Genomic DNA, 20,160 nt, shown 5'->3' with positions numbered 1-20,160 from the left:
TGCATTTCTACCCGGAAGATCGCCTGCGCCCCACGCATCCCAATTGGCCGCCAGCACCAACCAGCCTCCGCGCGGATGACGAGGACGCTACAGGCGCTGCGGCAACTCAACAACAATACATTGCTCAGCTTCCCACCGCTGCCGCTGCCGCGCCCGTGCCCGCTCTTTAACCAGTCTCTTCCCCAGCCATCCCGCTGCCTTCACCTCCATCCTCACCTGCTGCCCCGTCGTCTCGCACGGCCTTGCACTCGCTACGATTCCTGACTCCACGCTGCAATCTCACTAGCCTCCCGCTCCACTGTCCAGCATCGACGTTGCGATTAAGCTCCTGGCCCCGCTCTCGACCCACGAATAGCGCCTCGCAGCCTTGCCATCCTCACCGTGCGCTGCAGTGCCGACTCGCCGGCAGCTCCATCATTACCGCTATCCTCATCCTATTCTTGATTCCAGGGCAAACGCAAGGACCCATAGCCGCCCCTACCGAGCACGAACGGCCGCCATCTCACCTTCGTCCACGGACACTACGCCGCACGCGAGTTAGCATTGTGCCAGCCGCCCTGTTTCAGCATTAATCTACCTGATAAGAGCCATGTCCGTCGCCATGGACAACAACGCCCAGCACACCCGCCCGCGCTCCAAGTCCACCTTCAGCTTCAAGAGCCAGAACAGCCACACGAGCGACCCCAACCGCCACGATAGGAAGCATCCGGCATCTGGACACGAGAGGAAGGTCTCCGACAGCTACAAGCCCCACCTCACTGCTACCGGCAAGGCCGATCCGAATGCTGCCATGAACGAGGTCCAACCCAGTGCGCTGCGCGATGCTTTGTTGTTGTTGTTGCGCTTGCTGATGATATGCAGTCGCCGCCGCGCTCGAGAAGCCCACACTGCAGTCTCTGCGCTCCTTCCAGCACACTGATAAGGATGGTGTTCCAATTGGTACGTTGCTTTGACGCTGTTCGTCTGACGATCAGTGAGCTGACGACCCGCAGCGGAGCCCGACCTTTCTAACCCCACACGCTCACGATGGGAGCGCCCGCTCGATACGATCCGCTCTTTCGAGGCGGCCATTGATGGCGAGTACAAGCGCAGAGCACACACAATCCGCGGTATGTTCCGTTTCTCTCCAGACTCCATGCATCTATGCTGACAGACCACAGATTCATCCACAGAGGTGATGAGCGGCTACAACAGCCGACGGAGCAGCTACTATGGCGGAGGAGGCAACTACGACCAAGGGCGCTTCTCACAAGTTAGCGGATACTACGGCAACCGACAAGTCGCGCGGGAAAGCTGGCCCGATAACGGCCACGGTATGGGCGGACCTGTCGGCGGAATGGGAGGCCCTCCTCGAACACGCTACAACCGCATGCAGTCCGACCCTGGGTGGAATCGCTACCCGCACGGCAACGGAGTCTACCCCGTCCAGGGATACCAGCAGTCACGCGACACAGTGAACACCAATGGATCTAACGGGAGCCACAGCGAGCCCTACTCCACCGATCCCAGCAGCGAGAACAGCTCGATTGAGCGCCCCGCAGGAGGGATGAAACCCGATTTGGGTGAGCAGTACGGATTCAATGGCTTTGGCGGAGGTCGCATCCAAGAGGAACTCCACACCGGCTTGGGTCCTGTGAACAACGGCTACGCTGTGCAACGTCCTAACGGCACGCTAAATTACGGCGCGCCGCCCGTTCCCATGAAGCAAGGGCCGCCAGCACCGCCGGTGCATGCAAACAAACCCATCAAACTCACAAAATCGAATGACGCAGGCGCCGCCGAAAGCAGACCGGCGCCTTTGCAGCGCCAGAGCACTGAGAAACGCAAGAGCTGGTTTAAGAGGCGGTTCAGCAAGGACTAGAGGGTCACGTTCGGCGTTTAGATCTCGTCTGGTGAATCGGATTGAGAGTTGCTACCGCGTTCCTAGGCTTCAGCCACCGGCTCTTGCTCAGGACATGTAGGGCGGGCTTTTGTGCATTTAGTTTCAGACGGGTGGAAGGATGCTGCGAAGGAGACGATCCACCACAACGACATAGCTGTGTAGCTGCCACGATAACGACGCGATGCGGTTTGGGGGGTCACGGTTGGGTAACATCACGATTTCAGCGCAGCGGCACAAGCAGGCGCCTGTTAGGGCACTTTTGCGTTTCGGCGGAGTCTGGATGAGATTTACGATGTGGAACTAGGGTTGGATGGTAAAAAGTCCACAATTTCACTCTTTATACCCCCTTCTTTTCCGGTTGGATGGCAGAGTTTGCTTTGCTGGTGTAGGTGTACGAGAAAGCTAGGTAGTAATCTTTAATGTGATGCGTTCGTGTACTTGCTGTCACAAGACGGCGCCTTTTGCGCATGGGCGAGGACGGCGAGACCCGTTTGACCGTGTCATGTGAGACCTTGCTACCGGCACGGTTTTTTCAACTTTTGAAATGTGGTACTTTTCATTCGCGTGATCACGTGTTCCGTCCTCCCCATCCCCTCGCACTCCACATACGATGCTACATCAGATAGCTTTCTTTTCTTTCTCCGCCGCCTCCTCCTGCTCCGCCTGGTCGTCCTGGTACGCCATCACGACATACGCAATCAGCACCACATTTGCCATCACCGCTGCTAGAGCGCCTGCGACGGTGTTGTTCCCTTACGTCTCGTTAGTGCACCGTTCCCGGGCAGATAAATCAACTGCAGGACTCACCGACGAGGACATAGTTGGTGATGAAGAAGTAGGTCCCGATAGGCAAAGTGACCATGGCAAAGGTGAAGCTGAGGAGTTTGAAGAGGACGGAGCTGGGAGACTTAGTTTAATACGGGAAGGTAGGGAGGGACGGACGAGGGTACTGCGGGCGCAATGTTCGAAGGGCCGGGGGCGTGCGGTGTCCCCGAGGCGTCGATGTCGAGGGGGTCGTTGGTGCTGGATATGATTCTTCGTGTTGCCATTTTGGGATGTGATGTGTGTAGGTGTCGTGTGGGTGTCGCGTGGGTGTGATTGAGTCTTTGACGGATCGGATAGATGATTATTCTCGGTGTGAAACTCGAGGTCTGTTCTTTGTTTGAAGTGGTTGATGCGGAGAATTGTTTCTCGTCGAGTACGGCTCCGTGCGGGCTGGCTTGGTGCACAACGATGTCATGGAGGAAGGCGGTCCGTGCGCCTACCACTTAACGCGTGAAGAACGCGAAGCACTTTCCCCCGCCACACCTCGCTGTCCGCTTTCTTTATCGCGACATCCTTAGAAGGCGCGGGTGGTTGCTTTGCCTGCTTGCCTCTCCCTTTGTTTGGCACGCTCTCTGCGCGCACCACCCACCCTTCTATAATCCTTCCCCGTACCACTTCCAAGCGGCAAATTTCCCGTTACACTGAAGAAAAGAAGGGCATCATGGCGTACCGCAAAGACCCAATCGAGACGTCTTCGCCGCCGCGCTTTGGTGGCGAGGACACCGCCGACGACTACAACACTATCCCGACGCAACCCCTAGATCGCATGGAGAGTTCGCCACACTTCGCGATGCCATCAGGAGCTTTCGTCACGCAGCCTACGCAGATCCTCCCGCCGCATACGACACAGCCCACACAGCCGTTGACGCCCCCCAGGCATCGCATGTACAATCCCACATCTTCGCAGGTCCAAGTCCCTCGCTCCTCGCCCGCCACGGAGCGCTTTACCTCGCCCTTGAACAAGCCGCAGTCGCAACACCGCATGGTCAGCGCGATGGCCCCGCCAGGCACGCAAGCGCGTTTTCCGAGCGCAGTGCCGCGACCCCAGACTATCGACATCACTTCGGACGATCCTCCTGTTGCACAAGATTCAGATGAGGAGGAGTATAGGGGGTCTAATATACCCATGTCGAAGATCGAGCAGCAGCGCGTGCGGGAAACACCGCAGAAGGCTTCGTCGTTTGGGTTCGATTTGTCGGATCGATTTGCGCACAACCAGAATGGGAAGCGGCCCGCGGATGCTACAACTTCATTTCCCCCAGCTAAGAGGCCGGCGATTCGTCAGACTGGGCCGTCGCGAGCGATGCCGATAGATCTCACGGACGAAGCGAAGCTTGAGAGGTTGGAAGACATCACCGATCTTAATCTGAGGACGAAAGTGCGCCGGTTACGAGAGGTCTACCCCAACCGGACGGTTGATGAGACATACAACGCGTTGATGTTCAAGAAGGGAAACTACCCCGATACGATAGATTACATGGCAACCCTGCCAGAGAAAGAAGAACAGCAAAGCGCACCTAAAGGCACGGCTGTGGTGCGGTCTTCACCAGAACCTATTGTAACAAAGACAACGACTGCGAAGCGCGTGCTTAGCAAGCCCTCCGTGAGCCTGCAGGACCGATATGCGAAGACCACGAGCCAGCCGAGTGCGCCGATCGCCGAGAGCCCGCAAAAGCCAGCACGGAAAGGAAAACTCATGCGAGGGCGTCGGAATCGCTCACCATCACCGATCACGCTTTCATCTTCTCCACCACCGCCACCGCCGCGTCCGCAGCAGAAGCCGAAACAGAGGGTTCCGCACGAGGACGACGAGGGCATTATTATCTCCGACGGCGATGACTCTGACGTTCAGGAAGAGGAAGAGGTGGTCTTCCACGATGACGGGGAATTGTTGGATTTCTTCAACAACTGCACCGTGGAGGGCATGGTTGATTTATCTGGCCATAAAGCTGAGGACATCCGGTTGATCTTCGAACATCGTCCTTTCATAACACTGGAGAAGGTGGAGAAATTACACGTTGACTCGCGCAAACCGGACACTGGGAAGAAAGCGCGGAAACCAAAGGTTACACTCGGTGAGAGGCTTGTGGACGCTGCGAGGGCGATGTGGAATGCCTACACTACGATTGACGAGGTGGTCAAGAAGTGCGAGGAACGAGGCCGTCCCATGGTGGACGGCATGGCTCGCTGGGGCATCAATATTTTTGGAGCTTCTACCGATGGCGAAATTGCAGCAACGAGCTTGGATGACAGTGATACCGGCTCCAACCGCGACTCCGGATACCAGAGCCCGAACACCGTCGGGAGCGACTCGGATCGAGAAGATATGCGCAAGGTGGCAGATCGCGCTTCTGGAAAGAGGAAGTTGTTGAAGAAACCGGCAAACATGAATGCCAACATCGAATTGAAAGATTACCAGGTGGTTGGACTAAACTGGCTGAACTTGCTATGGCAGAATCAGATCTCTGGTATTCTGGCTGACGACATGGGCCTCGGGAAAACATGCCAAGTCATCGCATTTTTGTCCCATCTCAAGGCATCCGGTGTTAAGGGCCCTCATCTAATCGTGGTCCCGGGTTCCACGCTGGAGAATTGGGCACGCGAGTTCAAGCACTTCTCCGAAGCCATTGACTTCCACATCTACTATGGCGGACAAAATGAGCGCTTCCAAATGCAGGATGAGATCCTGGACAAGATCGAAAACAACCAGATCGATGTTGTTCTCACCACGTACGACCTCTGTGGTAGAAGGGAGGATAACAGTTTTCTGCGCAAGTGCAAGCCGCAAATGGCTATCTTCGACGAAGGACACATGCTGCGCAGTTCGAACACGAAGCGGTATCAGGACCTGATGAAGATAAAGGCCAAGGTGCGTCTGCTACTTACCGGCACTCCGCTGCAGAACAGTCTGCAGGAGCTGGCCTCTATCCTCGCGTTTCTCATGCCGGATATCTTCGAGACTGAGGACGTGCGCGAGAGCGTTGCCGTGGTGTTCAAGCACAAGGCCAAGGTCAACGAGAGCGATACCCACGGGACGCTGCTTTCGACTCAGCGCATCAACCGCGCTCGCTCGATGATGACGCCGTTTGTTCTCCGCAGGAAGAAGGCTCAAGTGCTGAAGCATCTCCCCACGAAGACCTGCCGCGTAGAGTACTGCGAGCTCACGCCCATCCAAAAGAAGCTCTACTCAGAGCAGCTTGAGCGGCAGCGTAAAATACTGCTTGACCGCGCCAATGGCCTCCTCCCCAAGGAAACCGCAAACGTTATGATGCGCCTCCGACAAGCGGCCATCCACCCGCTCCTCTTCCGCGAGCGCTACACCGACGGTATTCTCCGTAAGATGTCCAAAGTCCTCCCAAAAGAAGAAACCTTCCGCGAGAGCGTTCCGGAGTATATCTACCAGGACCTCGAACCCTACCGTGACTTCGAAGCGCACAAGCTCTGCCTACAGTATCCGAAATTCATTGGCAAATTTGCCCTCAAGAACGGCGAGTGGATGGACTCGGGCAAGGTACAGACGCTCATCACGCTCCTCCGCAAGTTCAAAGCCAACGGCGACCGCGCTCTCGTCTTCTCGCAGTTCACCTCTGTGATGGACATTCTGGAATGGGCGCTGGACGCCGAGGACATCGGGTACTGCCGCATCGACGGCTCCACGCCCATCACCGAGCGCCAGCAGCTCCTCGACGTCTTCTATGCCGACGAAAGCATTCCCGTCTTCATGCTGTCGACCAAGTCCGGCGGCGCAGGGATCAACCTTGCCTGCGCGAACAAGGTCGTCATCTTCGACAGCAGCTTCAACCCGCAGGACGACATTCAAGCCGAGAACCGCGCGCATCGGGTGGGGCAGACGAGGGACGTCGAGGTGGTGAGGCTGGTTACGCGGGGCACTGTGGAGGAGCAGATCCACGCGCTAGGCGTGAGCAAGCTGGAGCTGGATAAGATGGTTGCGGGGGAGGAGACGGAAGAAAAGAAAGGAAAGGGGAAGAAGGGGGACGCGAAGGATGAGGTGGCGAGCTTGGATGCGGCAGAGAAGAAGGGGCTTGAGGCGGTGCAGGAGATGCTGATGAGGCAGTTGGTTAGGGACGGGGAGAAGGGAGAGGCGGAGGGCGATGTCAAGGAGCAGTTTTTAGACGGGCTTAAGAAGGCCGGGTTGGATATGAGTGCCGCGGAGTGAGAGCGCTCGTTGCGTCTCGTGCCGCTGGACTGGATCATTGTGTTGAATTCTACGCGGGAACGCTACGTATATACTGCACCTTATCTAGCAGGGTTGCGACGTTTCGAGTACGGCAGCGGCGCAGACACAGCCTGGGTAAGGACGCTGTGGTTGCCATGGTTTTGCATAGCGTCGGCGTTGGCGGCGACTCAGCACAGCAGAGCACAGCAAATAGCTAGCGTTCTGTCACGTCATTCCGAGGCCTGTTGCGACACATGGTGATGCACAATGCCCATTCGCCTTGGCCATGTACCGTCAGACAATACAGTCACGCAATACAGTCACGGCAGATGACACAGACCGACACGCGGGGAAGTGGAATGCGCTTGGTGCCAACGCTACGACAACTCCAACCAACTGACTGAGTGACGCAGCTGTACACGCATCTTGCGCCGCGGAAAGTGGTATCCCAAGAAATGCTTCGTCTGGCGATGGGGGAGAAGAAACGAGCGCGGCTGGAGAGAAGGGCTCAGTCCTCGACGCTTACGCCAGCCTTGTCGGCGGCTTTTGCGGGCTGCGCTTGCGTCGGCGCCTCCTTCTTCACGCCCGCTGCTGCATCTGGCTTTGGGGCCTCGTTCGCGGCGTCTTTCGCGTCTGCCTTTGCAGGTATCTTGGCAGGTTGCGCCGTCTCCTCTTCTTCTTCCTCTTCGTCGTCGTCTTCTTCTTCTTCTTCTTCAGAGTCTTCTTCAGAGTCCTCCTCATCCTCCTCTTCAGAATCCTCCTCCTCACTACTACTCACCTCCTTGATCGCCGTCTGCTCCTCCACCATCTTGATCTCCTCGGCCCCGGGACTCTGCACCCTCCTGCCGTGAAACTCGCTCACCACCTCCCCCTGGGCCTTGCCCACATTTGCCGGCGTGCTCGGCAGCGGTATACTCCTCGGGCTGAGAATCGCACTCGGCGACGCGACCGCAGGTTTACTCGGGGTAGTGGCGGAGGTGGGAGTGGAGGATGCTGACGCCTTAGCAGTGAGCAACGGGTTCGTGGTGGAGATCTTGGCGGGGACGTGTTTCTTCGCTGCGGCGATGGAGGCGGCTTCGGCGCCCAGCTGGCGGATCGCGAGGTTCTGCTCTGGGGTCTGTTTGGGTGTGTTCTCCTTCCCTGGCGCGGAGCCTACGGCGGCCGACGCAGCTGGTGCGGAAGGTGTCTTGCTTGCGGCGAGGGGCACGGCGACGGCGGGCGCGGGAACGGCGGGTGCACCGAGGGCTTCTTTAAGCTCGTCGTATTCATTCCATTCTTCGACTTGGTCGAGGTCCTGTGGCGGGGATTCCGCGCGTTAGCCTGGATTTCTTTTGTACTCCGGTCGTTTCCAGCTGGACTGGGTGGATCGGAGGGGAAGGGCACACCTACCGCAATGACGAACCCCTCCTTCACGAGCAGCGGCAGCTTCTTTCCCCGCGCGCGCCGCTGGAACAGCTTCTTCGCGAGCTCATCCGTCGCCGTGTCCACGCCCTTGAAGGGTATTTTGTTCGCCTTGAGGATTGTCTCGATACGCGAGGTCGCGGTGATGATGTGCGAGGAGCCCGCGGTGAGCGAGGTGAAGAGGTAGAGCGTGGGGTCGTTGTCGTAGACTGCGAGTTCGGCCATTGCTGTTGCTGTGTTGGTGGTGTTGCCGGGTGGGAGTTGAGAGACACGCCTTCGCTCGCAGAAGGGACAGGAGGAGTGCGGTGGGGCCAAGGATGCCGAGGCAGATGCTGCAAGGAGAGAGAACGCGGCGGAAGCGGGCGGGCAGCTATGGTGAAGCAAGGCGAGACAGAGAGGAGTAATGCGGAAGGACGTAGGCGGCTAGATTCACGTGCTGCGGGGCGCGCTTGGGCGAGTATGCAGGGAAAGACCCTAACCCCTAAAGCCGCGCATCAGTCCAGATCAAGCACTCCGTCATAAAGTCACAGATTCTGTTCAACTTGATAATAGCTCTTAATTATGTGCGTAGAACGAGCGGATTATAGATTATACGCTGCATGGCATCCCCCTACTACTGCATTATTGCGTCCAGTGGCAACGGCTGCGAGATTGTGTTGTTGGTCGTTGTGTTCCCAGTCCCCCTCTTCGCAAAAGCCGCCATCATTGCGTCTTTGACCTCAAATTCCTCCAAGACAGCGCCGAAGCTGCGGAGTCGTTAGGATCATCATTCTTGTGTGAAGACAAGGTCACTTACCCATAGCATCGCACCTTGGCCAGGAGCTCGCCCTTGATCCCCTCGATGTCGGCCCTGCTCAGCTCCGCCAGCCTGGGTTCCTTCAACACCATGACCCAGGCCATGATCGGCGTGATCTCGCCGTCCAAGGGAAGGCGATTGCTCAGATCCAGCAGCTTCATCAGGTCGGGCATGGCGATATCCGGCATCTGGTGCGGATATGTCTCTTCCGGGTGGTTCGCAATGTGCGAGTCTGGAGGCGCGCTCGCCATCAGCGCGTGCCCAGAGATGGTCTCTTCGGCATCGTGCGCGCGCACCATGAGGTACTGCATGTGGTCCATGCAGGGGCGCTCGAGACTGCGATGAGCGGACCAAAGTCAGAAGGAGCGCATTAGATTGCAGAAATTATAGACGTACGGCGAGTGAATAATGGATAGGAGATTGAAGAACGGACTGAGGATGTATGTGTGCAGTGCATTATTGCTGGGGTGGAGGAGAAAGATAAGGCGTGTGGTGGTCGTACGTTAAGACGAAGTCTATCCCGATCTGATCGTAGTCGAGCCCGCTGTTCATGTGGGGAATGTGTTGCGTCTGGTTCATGGGTATGTTCATATCTTGGGAGACGGATCCTCGGTGCGCGTGGCCAACGGTGGGTGGTGATGTGTAGCCAGTCGAGTTCGTGCCGGTGCCGTATCCACCTGACACGCTGCCAGACGAGCTGCCTCCGTAGGAGCTATTGAACCCTTGGAGACCGTTTGTTGGGCTCAGGCTGTCGAAACTTATGCCATGAGCCATTAGTAGTTCCTTTAGGCGGCGGTTCTCTTCTGCGAAAGCGTCTCGTTCCTTGGAGACGTTGGTGAAAGAATCCTTGATGCGGAGGACTTCTTGCTCCAGTGCTTTGATGTACATTTCCTTCCGCTCTCGGTGCGTCCTTTACAGAGTTAGCACAGATGCACTTTAGCATGGACAGTAAAAATACCTCTGCGCCTGTCGATTCAGCTCCTGCCGGCGAGTCAAGGCCGGCTTGCTGTCTGGCTTCGGCCCTCTTCTCTTCGCAGGTTGCCCATCTACTCCATGTTAGCACAGCATTTTTCGTCTTGGGAAGCACTTACCTCGCGTTGTCTTCTTCTCGGTCAGGTTCTTGAAGAAGGCAAAGTTTGCCAATGGACTTTTGGTATCTGAATTACTGCCTATAGATTGCCAATGCCCTTTACTCTCCATGTCCGACACGAATGCCGAACTACCTCTCCGACTGCCCGGAGCCTCGGAAAAACACTCCGAGGCGCGGCGGGATACAGGCGAAGGGTAGTCGACAGGCGCGCCGACAGGAGGGTAGGTGGGCGCCATGGTCAGCACATCCGACGACCATGACGTGTAACGATTATGCGACATGGCTGCTAGAAAAGGAAAAGTAGATATTAAATAATGTAAAATGAAAGGGTTGGGTTGAACAGAAATTACAATAAGCGTGTTTGCGAGACCAGCTGCATTGTGTGAGGACTGCACGGGCTTGTATATGTAGGCTGAAGAGGATGGACCCCGGTGGGATCGTAACAACAGCAGCGGTCGCTGCGCTCGTCAATGCGGTGACGGCAGCGTCGGTAGGAGGGGTTGCCGTAGTACAGGCGATATAGCATTGTGGTCGCTCAGACGACACTGCGAGCACGAGACTCGCGGCGTCTCTGCAGCGTGCTTTTGGACGGATGGCGAGCCGAGGAAACAAAAATGACGAAGTAGACCAATCAGAAAGGGCGATGTGTGGGTGCAGTGAACACGGGGCAGACCCCAAGTGTAGCAGAAATAAGACCAAACAGTTATGCCTTCAAACACCAGGCAATTCAGGCCATGCGAGGGACGCCAAGAAACGTGTGCACTCACTGGAGCCGTTCGGAAACTTTACGTCCTCCATTGAAGGGTCTGGAGAAAGGCTGGCCATGCTATGTGGTCTGCATTGATCGACGAGCACGAACTCAAGCGCGGCCAGTTCGCAGTTGTTGCGAGGTGGACGTGGAGATTACCGCGGCACGAGCAGTCTTGTTCTATTTAAACTGGTGCGCCCGTCAGTTCCGGGTCAATGGAAAGTAGATTGGCGAAACATACGCGACCGAGCGCTATGCAATAGCAGAAGAATGGCAACACGTTCTTGTGCTTGAAAATCAGCAGTGGTCTTGAAGACGTCGCTTGGACTTGGCGGTGATGAGGCGCGAGCCACGGCGCGTCTTGTGGCGAGGGATCAATTGAGACACTCGGTGGTGCTTGTCGCGTCGCAGGTCGAGGCCACTCGGTCACGAAGGATGGGTCGCGGCGGAGATGCTTACCAGCGATCTTTAAGCGCCACTGGATGACGACTGGCTACGGCGGTGTCTCCGTCGCGTGGAGAAGCCGGGAGGTGCAATTGCAAAAGTCTGCACAGCCTTCGGAAGCGATTTGGAATGTTGGACTGGGCAAGCTAAGGGCCCGAACTGTGTCGACCTAGAGGCTCAAGCTCCATGCAGATGCCTTGGATTCACGGTGGACGTATGCCGGACTTAACGGCTGGGCCCGTCGTCAGTGCGGGGCGGGCGTGGGATCCGGTGGTGAACGAGGCGAATGAGGGAGGCCGAGGATCGTCGGACGAGATGACAGCCAGCCCAGTCAAGCAGCGCAACGCAGTGCAGATGGGAAGCGGATGCGCGAGCGCTTTTATCTTCCGCGCTGCGCTCCGGCTGAGATGCTGTCACCATCGCTGAGGCTGGACCCATGGATGCCCATTGGCTTGTGCCTCTCTGCCCTGGCGGAGATCATGGAAGCCACCGACTGACCGCCTTCCGCATCCATCACCAAGACCATCACCATGCATCACATCTCGCGTGCGTGGACCCGCTACTCTGTTTCTATCTGCACTTTCAATCAGTCTCTCCGCTTCGTGAATCCGCCTTTGCACCACGCGCGAGCTTCAGATGCTATTTCCGTCCCCCACGAGGTCTTGAGTGCGGGGACGCCCAATCACAACCAGTTCATATATAGACAACAACTTATTTGGCTCGAGTCCCGGCTTGGAAATCAACGGTGGTGCAGTTCCGTATTGCTGCATCGTACTGGAATGAGTGCAGCGGTTGGTACTGCCTATGCCGCATGCGATGATTTGGAACGCCAACGTCACCTGATGTACTCTCCTCGCACGAGGCCTCGTTCACGCTGAAAAGTGGACTGGAAATCCAAGTTTAATTTCTCTATTGGCACAAGACGTGTATCGTTCTAATCGACCTCCGCTCGGCCTGTGCTCGCTTCGGGGCAGTGTGGATCACCGCCTTCTTACGCGGCTTCTGGTGTGTTACACAAACATGCTCACATGATCACGCCTTGGGCTTGTTCTGGAGGATGTCCTCAATCTCTTGGTATACGTCGTCGGTGAGCTTGGCCAACAGAGGCAGCGCCTTCAAGTTGTCGTGAATCTGCTCGACCTTCGACGCACCGAGGATGACGGTGCTGACGTTAGGGCTGCATCTCGGTCAGTATTTTCTAACCGATACTTGCGACTCTCGCATAACTCAATCGGGCATGACTTACTTCTTCGCAGCCCAGGCCAGAGCGAGCTGAGTTGTGTTGCCACCAAGTTTCTCGGCAATCTTTCCCAGCTTCCTGACCTTCTCAAGCTTAGCCTGGCCCTCCTCAGACTTCAGCTTCTCGATTGTGCCCTTGAAGAAGTCGGAGTTTGTGGCGAAGCGCGAGTCCTCTGGGATGCCCTTGTCGTACTTTCCGGTGAGGATACCAGAGTCCAACGGAGACCAGATGGTGGTACCCATCTGGTAGCTCTTGAAGAGCGGCGCATACTCCTTTTCGAATCGCTCGCGGTGGAAGGCATTGTACTGCGGCTGCTCGACGATGGGCGCGATGAGGTTGTATTTCTCGGCGATGTCAACGGCTTCTTGGATTTTCTCGGCGGGCCACTCGGAGGTACCCCAGTAGTATGCGAGGTTGAGGTCGCGGATGGTTTGTGTGAACGCTTCGACGATCTCCTTCATGGGCACACTAATCACCGTTAAAAGGCCGTAGAACAACATCTCGGCATGACTTACTCGGGATCATAACGATGCGCGAACACTACATCAACGTAGTCGTGCTGGAGACGCTTGAGCGAGCTCTTCAAGCCTTCGACAATGTGCTTCTTGCTCAGTCCCCGAGTGTTGGGCTCCGTTCGTCCTGTTCCGAAAAAGACCTGCAGCTGTTGGTAATTGCGCCTTGTATGGGCCCGGGAATAGCTTACCTTTGTGGATAGCACATATTCGTCACGCGGCCAGTTCAGCTCCTTGAAGGCATTGCCCATCTCCACCTCGCACTCGCCCTTTGCGTAGACCTCAGCGGTGTCGAAGAAGTTGATGCCATAGCTCCAGGCAGCTTCCATGCACTCTTTGACGATGCTTCCCTTCTGGGTTCCTCCATAGGTCAACCATCCACCAAGCGAGAAGACTGAGACCTTAAGACCGGCAGGTCCGAGGCGACGAAACTCCATGTCCTTGGGATTGAACTTGGACTCTACGGCAGGCATTTTGACGGTTATTTTGTTCGATTATCTCGGTGCGAAAAGTGGATTGTTGGGTGTCAATGCTAAACGTTCATAGTGGGGTCGTGCCGCCCGTTCTATATAGAGGGGTACCTTCATGTCGCGATTTCAAAGCCCTTCATATCGTTACGTCATAACGATACACAAGCGAGAAAATTGAGGGGCACAGAAAGCCTCCCCGCCCTCCTTCCCCAACGTTGAACAGCCACGGCACGGCAGATTCGATCAAGTTGCCGCTGCGAGATGTGGCTCTGTACAGTCACGAGAGCCAAGAGCTGCAGTTACAGGTCTCAGCCCAGCTGTCAGCCTACATATTCACACGCGAGCCAGCGTCTGTTGTGACACACAACACGGCCAACACGCTCCACGTGATTTGGGACATTTGCCAGCACAACCGAGGCAGCGCGAACACAGTGATGCCCCACCACCGCCCTTTCTATCGCCACATGTTGATAAGCCACGGGTTGACTTCGCGCCGCCTACCTTCCATAAGCGCACTAGCGTTGTGCGGCTCCATGACTATCAAATGAACGCGTTCATGTCTGTTGGTGCACGAAAGAATGTTCTGCAACTTAGCGTTGGACGCTAGACTTCGCATTGTCGCCCGGGCTTGCGGTTGCAAGCACACGTCCAATACTTTGCCGCGTCATCAAACGTCTCTTGAACTGTGGCATTCCAGATGCAGCAGTGACAGCCACACAAGCAATGCCAAACACGCGATCCATACTGACAGGATACACAGGAAAGCTTGATTATAGGGGTAAATGTTTTGAAACACGTTCGCGGCGCCGATCTCCAACTCGGCGCTACCTCACCGCCAATCAAAAGCCTGCAAGGGGCTCGTCACGTGTTGGCGTCGACTCTTCGTTGGCTGTCATTGCCTCTTCATTCCTAGCTCCTCACATAATCTCTCGCCTTCTGCCCTGAAGGGGTAGCCATTATGGAACAAAGGATGCAAGTTATGGGGTTGGAGTGAAATGCTGTGACATTCTTTTGTTGGTGAAGATATATCAGGCACGAGGCCTGCACAATACCTACGGTCGTCTTCCATCATCTCGTTCATTTTCTCATTCAGCATTGTGCAGGTGAAGAGAGCATTGCATATGAACATTCCTTTGTGATTCATCACCTATATTCGTACTTTCTACTCAACGCAGTCCCGCCGTCGTGTAAACTCTATATAAGAGAGACCTCAGCATCTCGACTGATACGCCAATTCCTCAACCTACAACATTATATCCACAATTACAACCACTACGAACAAAATGTTCTCCACTCGCTCTCTAATCATGGGCTGTGCCCTCTTCTCCACCACCCTCGCCCTCCCCACCCCCCAAACCACCACCGATGCAGCCCACTGCACCATTACTGCTGAGCAGCTCACCGCCATGGACCCGAGCACCGCCTCCTGCTCCGGTGCCGCCTTCGCGGCTGAATGCGCGGACGCCTCTACTGCCGCACCCGCCATTACCTCTGCCTTCGAAAAGTACTCGATCCACGAGCCTGGCGTCCAAGCCGCTCTCATCGCCCTCATGCTCTTCGAATCCGGCTCCTTCAAGTACAACCACAACCACTACCCCGCGCCAGGCCGCCCGGGCCAGGGCACGCGCAACATGCAGATGGCGCCGTTCAACGAGAAGTACGCCACGGATCTCTTCGGCGCAAACGCAGTTTCCGCCGCGAAGGCCGCGCCGAACGGCCAGGATCCTAGCGACGCGGTGCTCGCGCTGGTGAATGCTAAGGATGAAGACTCGTTTGGTAGCGCGGCGTGGTTTCTGACTACCCAGTGCGATGCTAGTATCAAGGACGGGCTTGCGACTGGGACGTCGGCGGGCTGGGGGGCGTATCTTGAGAACTGTGTGGGCACGACGCATGATCCCGCGCGCGACCCGAGCTGGACGAAGGCGAAGGAGGTGCTAGGGGCTTAGGGGTGCGGACGAGCGGTGGGAGGTGGAAGTCAGGAAGGGGGTGCAGGGGAGGCCGAGGAGCTGAAGCCCAGCGCTGCTCGTCGTTTGGGGGTGCATGTGCGAGTGACCTTGATGATTTCGATTCTTGCAATGGTTTGCTTCATTTGATACCCGGTTGATGCTGCGAGTTAATGCACTGTGTGCTGACTTGCTATTACCTGATCTTCATTCCAATATATTCTCTCTTATGCACACGTCTAGTTGTTACAGGGCGGGAACATTGCTTTGGTAAGTTGTGTGAAGTATTCTTACTGTTCCTATCGCTACTTCGATATATGTGCCTTGGGAGAGTCCGCAGCGCCGCACTCCAGTCATAGTCTATTGTTCAAGCAACGGTTGCAGACCTTCGTCTTGCAAGCTGTGCAAGAATTGACGAATCTCAAATGGTGATGGCAGATTCCGCAGACCTCAAGCTTGTCATCTTCCCCGTAGGTTTTTTCCCAGAGATGTTGGCATAGATCAATTGGCTGTTCAGCATCGTCTTCCGCCTCCTCCTCGACATTGCCAACGGCAAATCCTCCAGCAACAGTCGCAAGCCGCAACTGTATGTCGTTCAATACGTCGAGTGCTGGGTCCAATTCTACGATTTCTTCTTCTTCCGGCATTGCAACACGGTTCTCGGGCTCATCTGGCATCTGATCATCAGCTAGAAGACGATTCCCATGCGCATGCGGACATGAGCAGGTCTTCCATGGCTTTGCGCAGAGATAGCAGAAATCTGCAGTGCACCGACATCTGCAGGTTCGTTAGTATAAAAACCACATCTGTGCTTTCTGAGCATCTGGATAGGCGTACCGCATATGATAACAACCTGTGAGCAACTCCACCATGGTCCTACACCTGGGGCATCGTTGCCACCGCTTTTTACCAGCCACTTCCAACAGCATCCGGAACGTTGGATCGTCCGGACATAGCCCTTTGTGTTTGGGGTTTTTACAAATAGCACACGTTTCCATGTTGCAACTTTGACATACTGCAACGTCAGCGGTGACGCTTTCAGGCTTTATGAACTTTGCACAGAACCGATTGCTGCAATACACAGGATTTGGCGATGCTAGTTCGAGCTGCTTGTCTTTGTATCGCTTTACCAACTCTAGTGGGAGAAGCTCAACGCAAGCTGACACCGGTATGTACTTTCCGCAACATCGTGGGGGAAAGAGTGTTGTGTCGGTGAAGCTTGTTTCGAAGAGATCAACGAGGCAGCCCCTGCAGTATGCGTGGTAGGTGTCGTCGTCCTCGCGTTTGCAGCCCAATTCCAGCGCGTCGAAGCGGGTATACGGTTCCATGCAGGCAGAGCAGAAAGTGTGTGTCACATGCTCGTCGCCGAGAACGCCCTCTTTGGCTCTTCCTTTGCCTTTCCCTAAGGGACGAGTGGAAGATTCGGCATAACTGGCTGCCGGGTCGCCCGCTACTTTTTGAATAAGTTGAACTTCATGGCCGCGATAGGTGGCACTCGTGTCCGTCATAACCCTGACCAGAGGATCGTCTACTCTAGCATCTCCAAGCCTCGCATCAAGATCTTGAAAGTCATCGCCCAGCCAGGAGTCCTGCCCCTCGAAGCACTCTCCCGATCCTGGAGTGGAGCGTTCCGTCCCACCAGCAGTGATATCGCACATTCCGCGCGCAATTCGGTGGTCGCGCTCCGCCTGTCTTTCCTCTTGAATCAGATTCTCGAAGACGACACGATCGTTATGATCGGCTCGGAGAATATCCATGGCACAGGTTTGATCTTGCAGAAGCAACAACGCGGATTTGAGGCTTGCTTCCATTGCGTTGAAGGCTGCGTAAGCGTCTCCAGCGTCCAAATCCTGCATGATGTAGTTGATGTCTTCGAGCTGTAGCTCGACCGCTAGTCGGGCGGTAGCAGGGGGAAGGGTTGCTAATTCCATTTTCCGAAGATAGATACTGCAAAAGAGTATTCGAGGTATCCTTTGGAATAGTGAGAGTTGTGCAGCAAGATCTGTTGATGAGGCTTGAAAGTTTCCGCGCGATGCAGGAACTCTTCCATCGGAATGTACCGCAAGAATGCCAATTTCCATTTTTTGGGGCAACCTCAAGTGTGACATCGAAATGAGCAACATAAGACATCGAAAAGATTCCCTGGCAATATCGGATGAGAGAAGGTACCTTATGATCCAGTGCTATACGTGTTCTAACGTTCCCGTACCAATGGAAAATGTCACACAGAGTCGTGATAGGTACTAAATGCCAAAGCCACAGACTGAGAACATTTTGGAGTCACGGTGATTACAGGAACATTAGAATTGTTGATAAGTAGAACTCTCCGATTGAAGGCCATACTTGTCGGACAGAGAACGGAAGACGGTAACATGAAGGAGCATGACGCAAGATGTAGAACCAGGTCCGCTCCCTTTGGCTGAGCTACTGAGATATTGTGCCCAACATTGAGCGGCGTATCCGCAGAAAGGGTTGCCTTCGAATCTTGACTTAAGTTGCTCCTTGCTCTTGCAGTAACCTTCGCTGAACTTATCGAAAGCAAGATAAGTCAGACAGCCTTTTGCGACGAGAGATTTAGCATCCGGACACCAAGTATCGAGATTCCGCCGTAGGTAATCGGCTGCTGAATGATGTGCTAGCAACCAAACTTGGACTCCATCTCTATTCAAGCAGGCAGCGAGAAAGGCCGACGTGAAGTCATAATTTGTGTGACATCCAGGATTTTAGCTCGGTCCAGCCCAGAAGAGTCATACTCTACTGCAAGTACATGTCGGAGTTCCGCCTCTTCTGAGGGTTTCTTTGCTAACAGAACCCATGCCAAAGCGGCCTTGACAAACCTCTTCTTTTGTTCAGAGAGATTTCAATCTTTGTCATGCATTTGACATAGTGTGTCTCTAAAGATTGCGTGGCACCTGGCTTGGCACCTGGCAGACGATTTAGAATCTTTCCCTTGACAGTTCCTTTAGCAAGCTCATTCATTATCAGTTGTATCCATAAGTATCCAGATCAATAAGCAACGGTCTCTCAGAGTGTACGATGATTCTACTGACAATTCATTTGCCCTTCCCATAATGTTCGTCTCCAATTCGGCTCGTGCTTTCTGATTCATGACGAGAGACTCCAGTATAGTGCGTTTTAGTGCCCAAGTTGAAGTCAAGCTTGACTGAAGACCAGTTACATCCCAGAAGCGTGGTTTTATACATGCTCCTGAGTGATGAGATACCAGGAAATGCTACGAAATGCCGTCTCATGCACGTGCGAGGAACCTAGAGACCCGTCGAGCAAAATCAATCTCTTGATGACCTGTATGAGAAAGAAAAAGAATGATTCACATAAATGGACTCCCTGCTGCCGTTTTGATCAAGCGGACACATGAAACTGCCATGCGGTGTGTTTGATGCTACACCAGGCTACACCAGGCTACACCAAGCACACAAGTAGATAAGGAGATCTGTTTCAATTCCCCGTGTCGAATTATAGGTGAAATATGAACAACGTATCTATTACTAGACTTGGAATATCTGCAAGACCTTGAGACATACGCTATCAGATGACATTACGCATTTGCGACGTCGGCTCGCTGATTTCTAGACAACACCAGCCACATCATACTTCCGAACGTTTGCTTTTAGTCCGCGCACAGAGGATGTGAGAAGATAGAAGTGTGAAGAATTCAATAGATCACCCGGGAAAGTGGGTATATACAGGCCTGTTTGAATGGACCAGGTTGAGACGATCTCCTGATGTAGGTTCTTCTCGACTCTCCGCCGGACGAACACATGGGGAGGATATCCCCTGTTCTTAATGAAACCGGACACATGTCTCGTGTGCAGTGTGGATTTTGGAAACAGCACCAGCAGATTCCGAAATGCTGTCATGATTATCAGACCCCTCGCCAGCCACATCAACTACTTGTAGACACATTTTTAGACATCCCACCAGCACATTGTTCCACAAGCTGCTGATTTTAGTCCCTAAGCCTGAGGAACGGCGAAGTGTGAAGAAGACAGAGAACGCCGACGGAACGGGTATGTATAATGTATAGAGAAATCTGAGTGGAAAGAGATGGAATGATCTCCCGATGTAGCTTCTTCTCGACACCTCCGCTAGACAGAAACATGCGGGGTGTGTAATCAGGTTATGAGCACAGTACCGGGCACATGGTCTAGGTGTGATCGGATTGTGGACACGCCGCCATACACATGATGAGTGAGTGGAGAAGTTTTTGGAGACGCCAGCGGACACATGACCTGAGCATCATTACCTTTTTAGTCCCAGGCCCCAAGATGTGTGAAGTGTAAAGGTCACAGAAGACCGCTGGGAAGAATGGCATATATGAGATAGTTTGACTGGACCGGGTTGAGATGAGTTCTTGGAAATCTTCAGACACACACCATGTACCGAAGTATCTTCTGTTTCAACACGCAGCACCAGCACATTAATCTGTGCAACGAAGGATTTAGGACACGCCACCAAACACATGTCATTGCTGGAATGTTGAACTTTAGTCCCTAAGCATGAGGAAACGAGAAGTGTGAAGGAGACAGAAGAACCTCAGTGGAAGGGATATATGTAGAGAATTTTCACCGGAGCCAGATGGAATAGCCGAGCAAACATTAGAAAAGAATGTAT

The 20,160-nt window shown here is 54.6% G+C and overlaps 8 protein-coding genes across 8 annotated transcripts; 3 read left to right on the top strand and 5 right to left on the bottom strand.

Annotated features, from left to right (window-relative positions):
- Positions 1–601: 601 nt before the first annotated feature.
- On the top strand, positions 602–1,861 carry CC84DRAFT_1086795 (uncharacterized protein; the record flags this gene model as incomplete). Its single annotated transcript, XM_018174173.1, has 4 exons — positions 602–809; positions 862–939; positions 993–1,109; positions 1,161–1,861. 4 exons carry the CDS (start codon positions 602–604, stop codon positions 1,859–1,861), a joined length of 1,104 nt encoding a protein of 367 aa, XP_018039118.1.
- A 639-nt stretch (positions 1,862–2,500) lies between these two features.
- CC84DRAFT_1174181 (vacuolar ATPase assembly integral membrane protein VMA21) lies at positions 2,501–2,931 on the bottom strand (the record flags this gene model as incomplete). The annotated part of the gene is made up of 3 exons (XM_018180081.1): positions 2,501–2,634; positions 2,690–2,781; positions 2,825–2,931. 3 exons carry the CDS (start codon positions 2,929–2,931, stop codon positions 2,501–2,503), a joined length of 333 nt encoding a protein of 110 aa, XP_018039117.1.
- A 176-nt stretch (positions 2,932–3,107) lies between these two features.
- On the top strand, positions 3,108–7,138 carry CC84DRAFT_586411 (uncharacterized protein). The gene has a single exon (XM_018186785.1). It carries the CDS (start codon positions 3,369–3,371, stop codon positions 6,882–6,884), a length of 3,516 nt encoding a protein of 1,171 aa, XP_018039116.1. The 5' UTR covers positions 3,108–3,368; the 3' UTR covers positions 6,885–7,138.
- CC84DRAFT_1257544 (uncharacterized protein) lies at positions 6,924–8,677 on the bottom strand. The gene is made up of 2 exons (XM_018184742.1): positions 8,274–8,677; positions 6,924–8,178 (listed from the first exon to the last, which is right to left on the bottom strand). The coding sequence occupies exons 1-2, from the start codon at positions 8,508–8,510 to the stop codon at positions 7,393–7,395; spliced, it is 1,023 nt and encodes a 340-aa protein (XP_018039115.1). The 5' UTR covers positions 8,511–8,677; the 3' UTR covers positions 6,924–7,392.
- A 221-nt stretch (positions 8,678–8,898) lies between these two features.
- CC84DRAFT_1087282 (uncharacterized protein) lies at positions 8,899–10,452 on the bottom strand (the record flags this gene model as incomplete). The annotated part of the gene is made up of 5 exons (XM_018174193.1): positions 8,899–9,031; positions 9,082–9,417; positions 9,584–9,991; positions 10,040–10,130; positions 10,173–10,452. 5 exons carry the CDS (start codon positions 10,450–10,452, stop codon positions 8,899–8,901), a joined length of 1,248 nt encoding a protein of 415 aa, XP_018039114.1.
- A 1,866-nt stretch (positions 10,453–12,318) lies between these two features.
- CC84DRAFT_586422 (voltage-gated potassium channel subunit beta-1 channel subunit beta-1) lies at positions 12,319–13,717 on the bottom strand. Its single transcript, XM_018186787.1, has 4 exons — positions 13,307–13,717; positions 13,119–13,258; positions 12,610–13,071; positions 12,319–12,540 (listed from the first exon to the last, which is right to left on the bottom strand). Exons 1-4 carry the CDS (start codon positions 13,586–13,588, stop codon positions 12,396–12,398), a joined length of 1,029 nt encoding a protein of 342 aa, XP_018039113.1. The 5' UTR covers positions 13,589–13,717; the 3' UTR covers positions 12,319–12,395.
- Positions 13,718–14,422: 705 nt separating this feature from the next.
- CC84DRAFT_1162615 (uncharacterized protein) lies at positions 14,423–15,698 on the top strand. The gene has a single exon (XM_018178042.1). The coding sequence runs from the start codon at positions 14,869–14,871 to the stop codon at positions 15,529–15,531; it is 663 nt and encodes a 220-aa protein (XP_018039112.1). The 5' UTR covers positions 14,423–14,868; the 3' UTR covers positions 15,532–15,698.
- A 543-nt stretch (positions 15,699–16,241) lies between these two features.
- On the bottom strand, positions 16,242–16,883 carry CC84DRAFT_1071746 (uncharacterized protein; the record flags this gene model as incomplete). The annotated part of the gene is made up of 2 exons (XM_018173677.1): positions 16,242–16,305; positions 16,366–16,883. Coding segments are annotated over 2 exons (582 nt in total), but the record flags the coding sequence as incomplete, so codon positions are not given.
- Between the last annotated feature and the right edge of the window lie 3,277 nt (positions 16,884–20,160).

Source organism: Paraphaeosphaeria sporulosa, assembly GCF_001642045.1.
Source record: "Paraphaeosphaeria sporulosa strain AP3s5-JAC2a unplaced genomic scaffold CC84scaffold_3, whole genome shotgun sequence".
In the NCBI taxonomy this organism is placed as follows: domain Eukaryota; kingdom Fungi; phylum Ascomycota; class Dothideomycetes; order Pleosporales; family Didymosphaeriaceae; genus Paraphaeosphaeria; species Paraphaeosphaeria sporulosa.
Note: the sequence above shows the minus strand (reverse complement) of the source record. Positions and strands in the feature narration are given on the sequence as shown.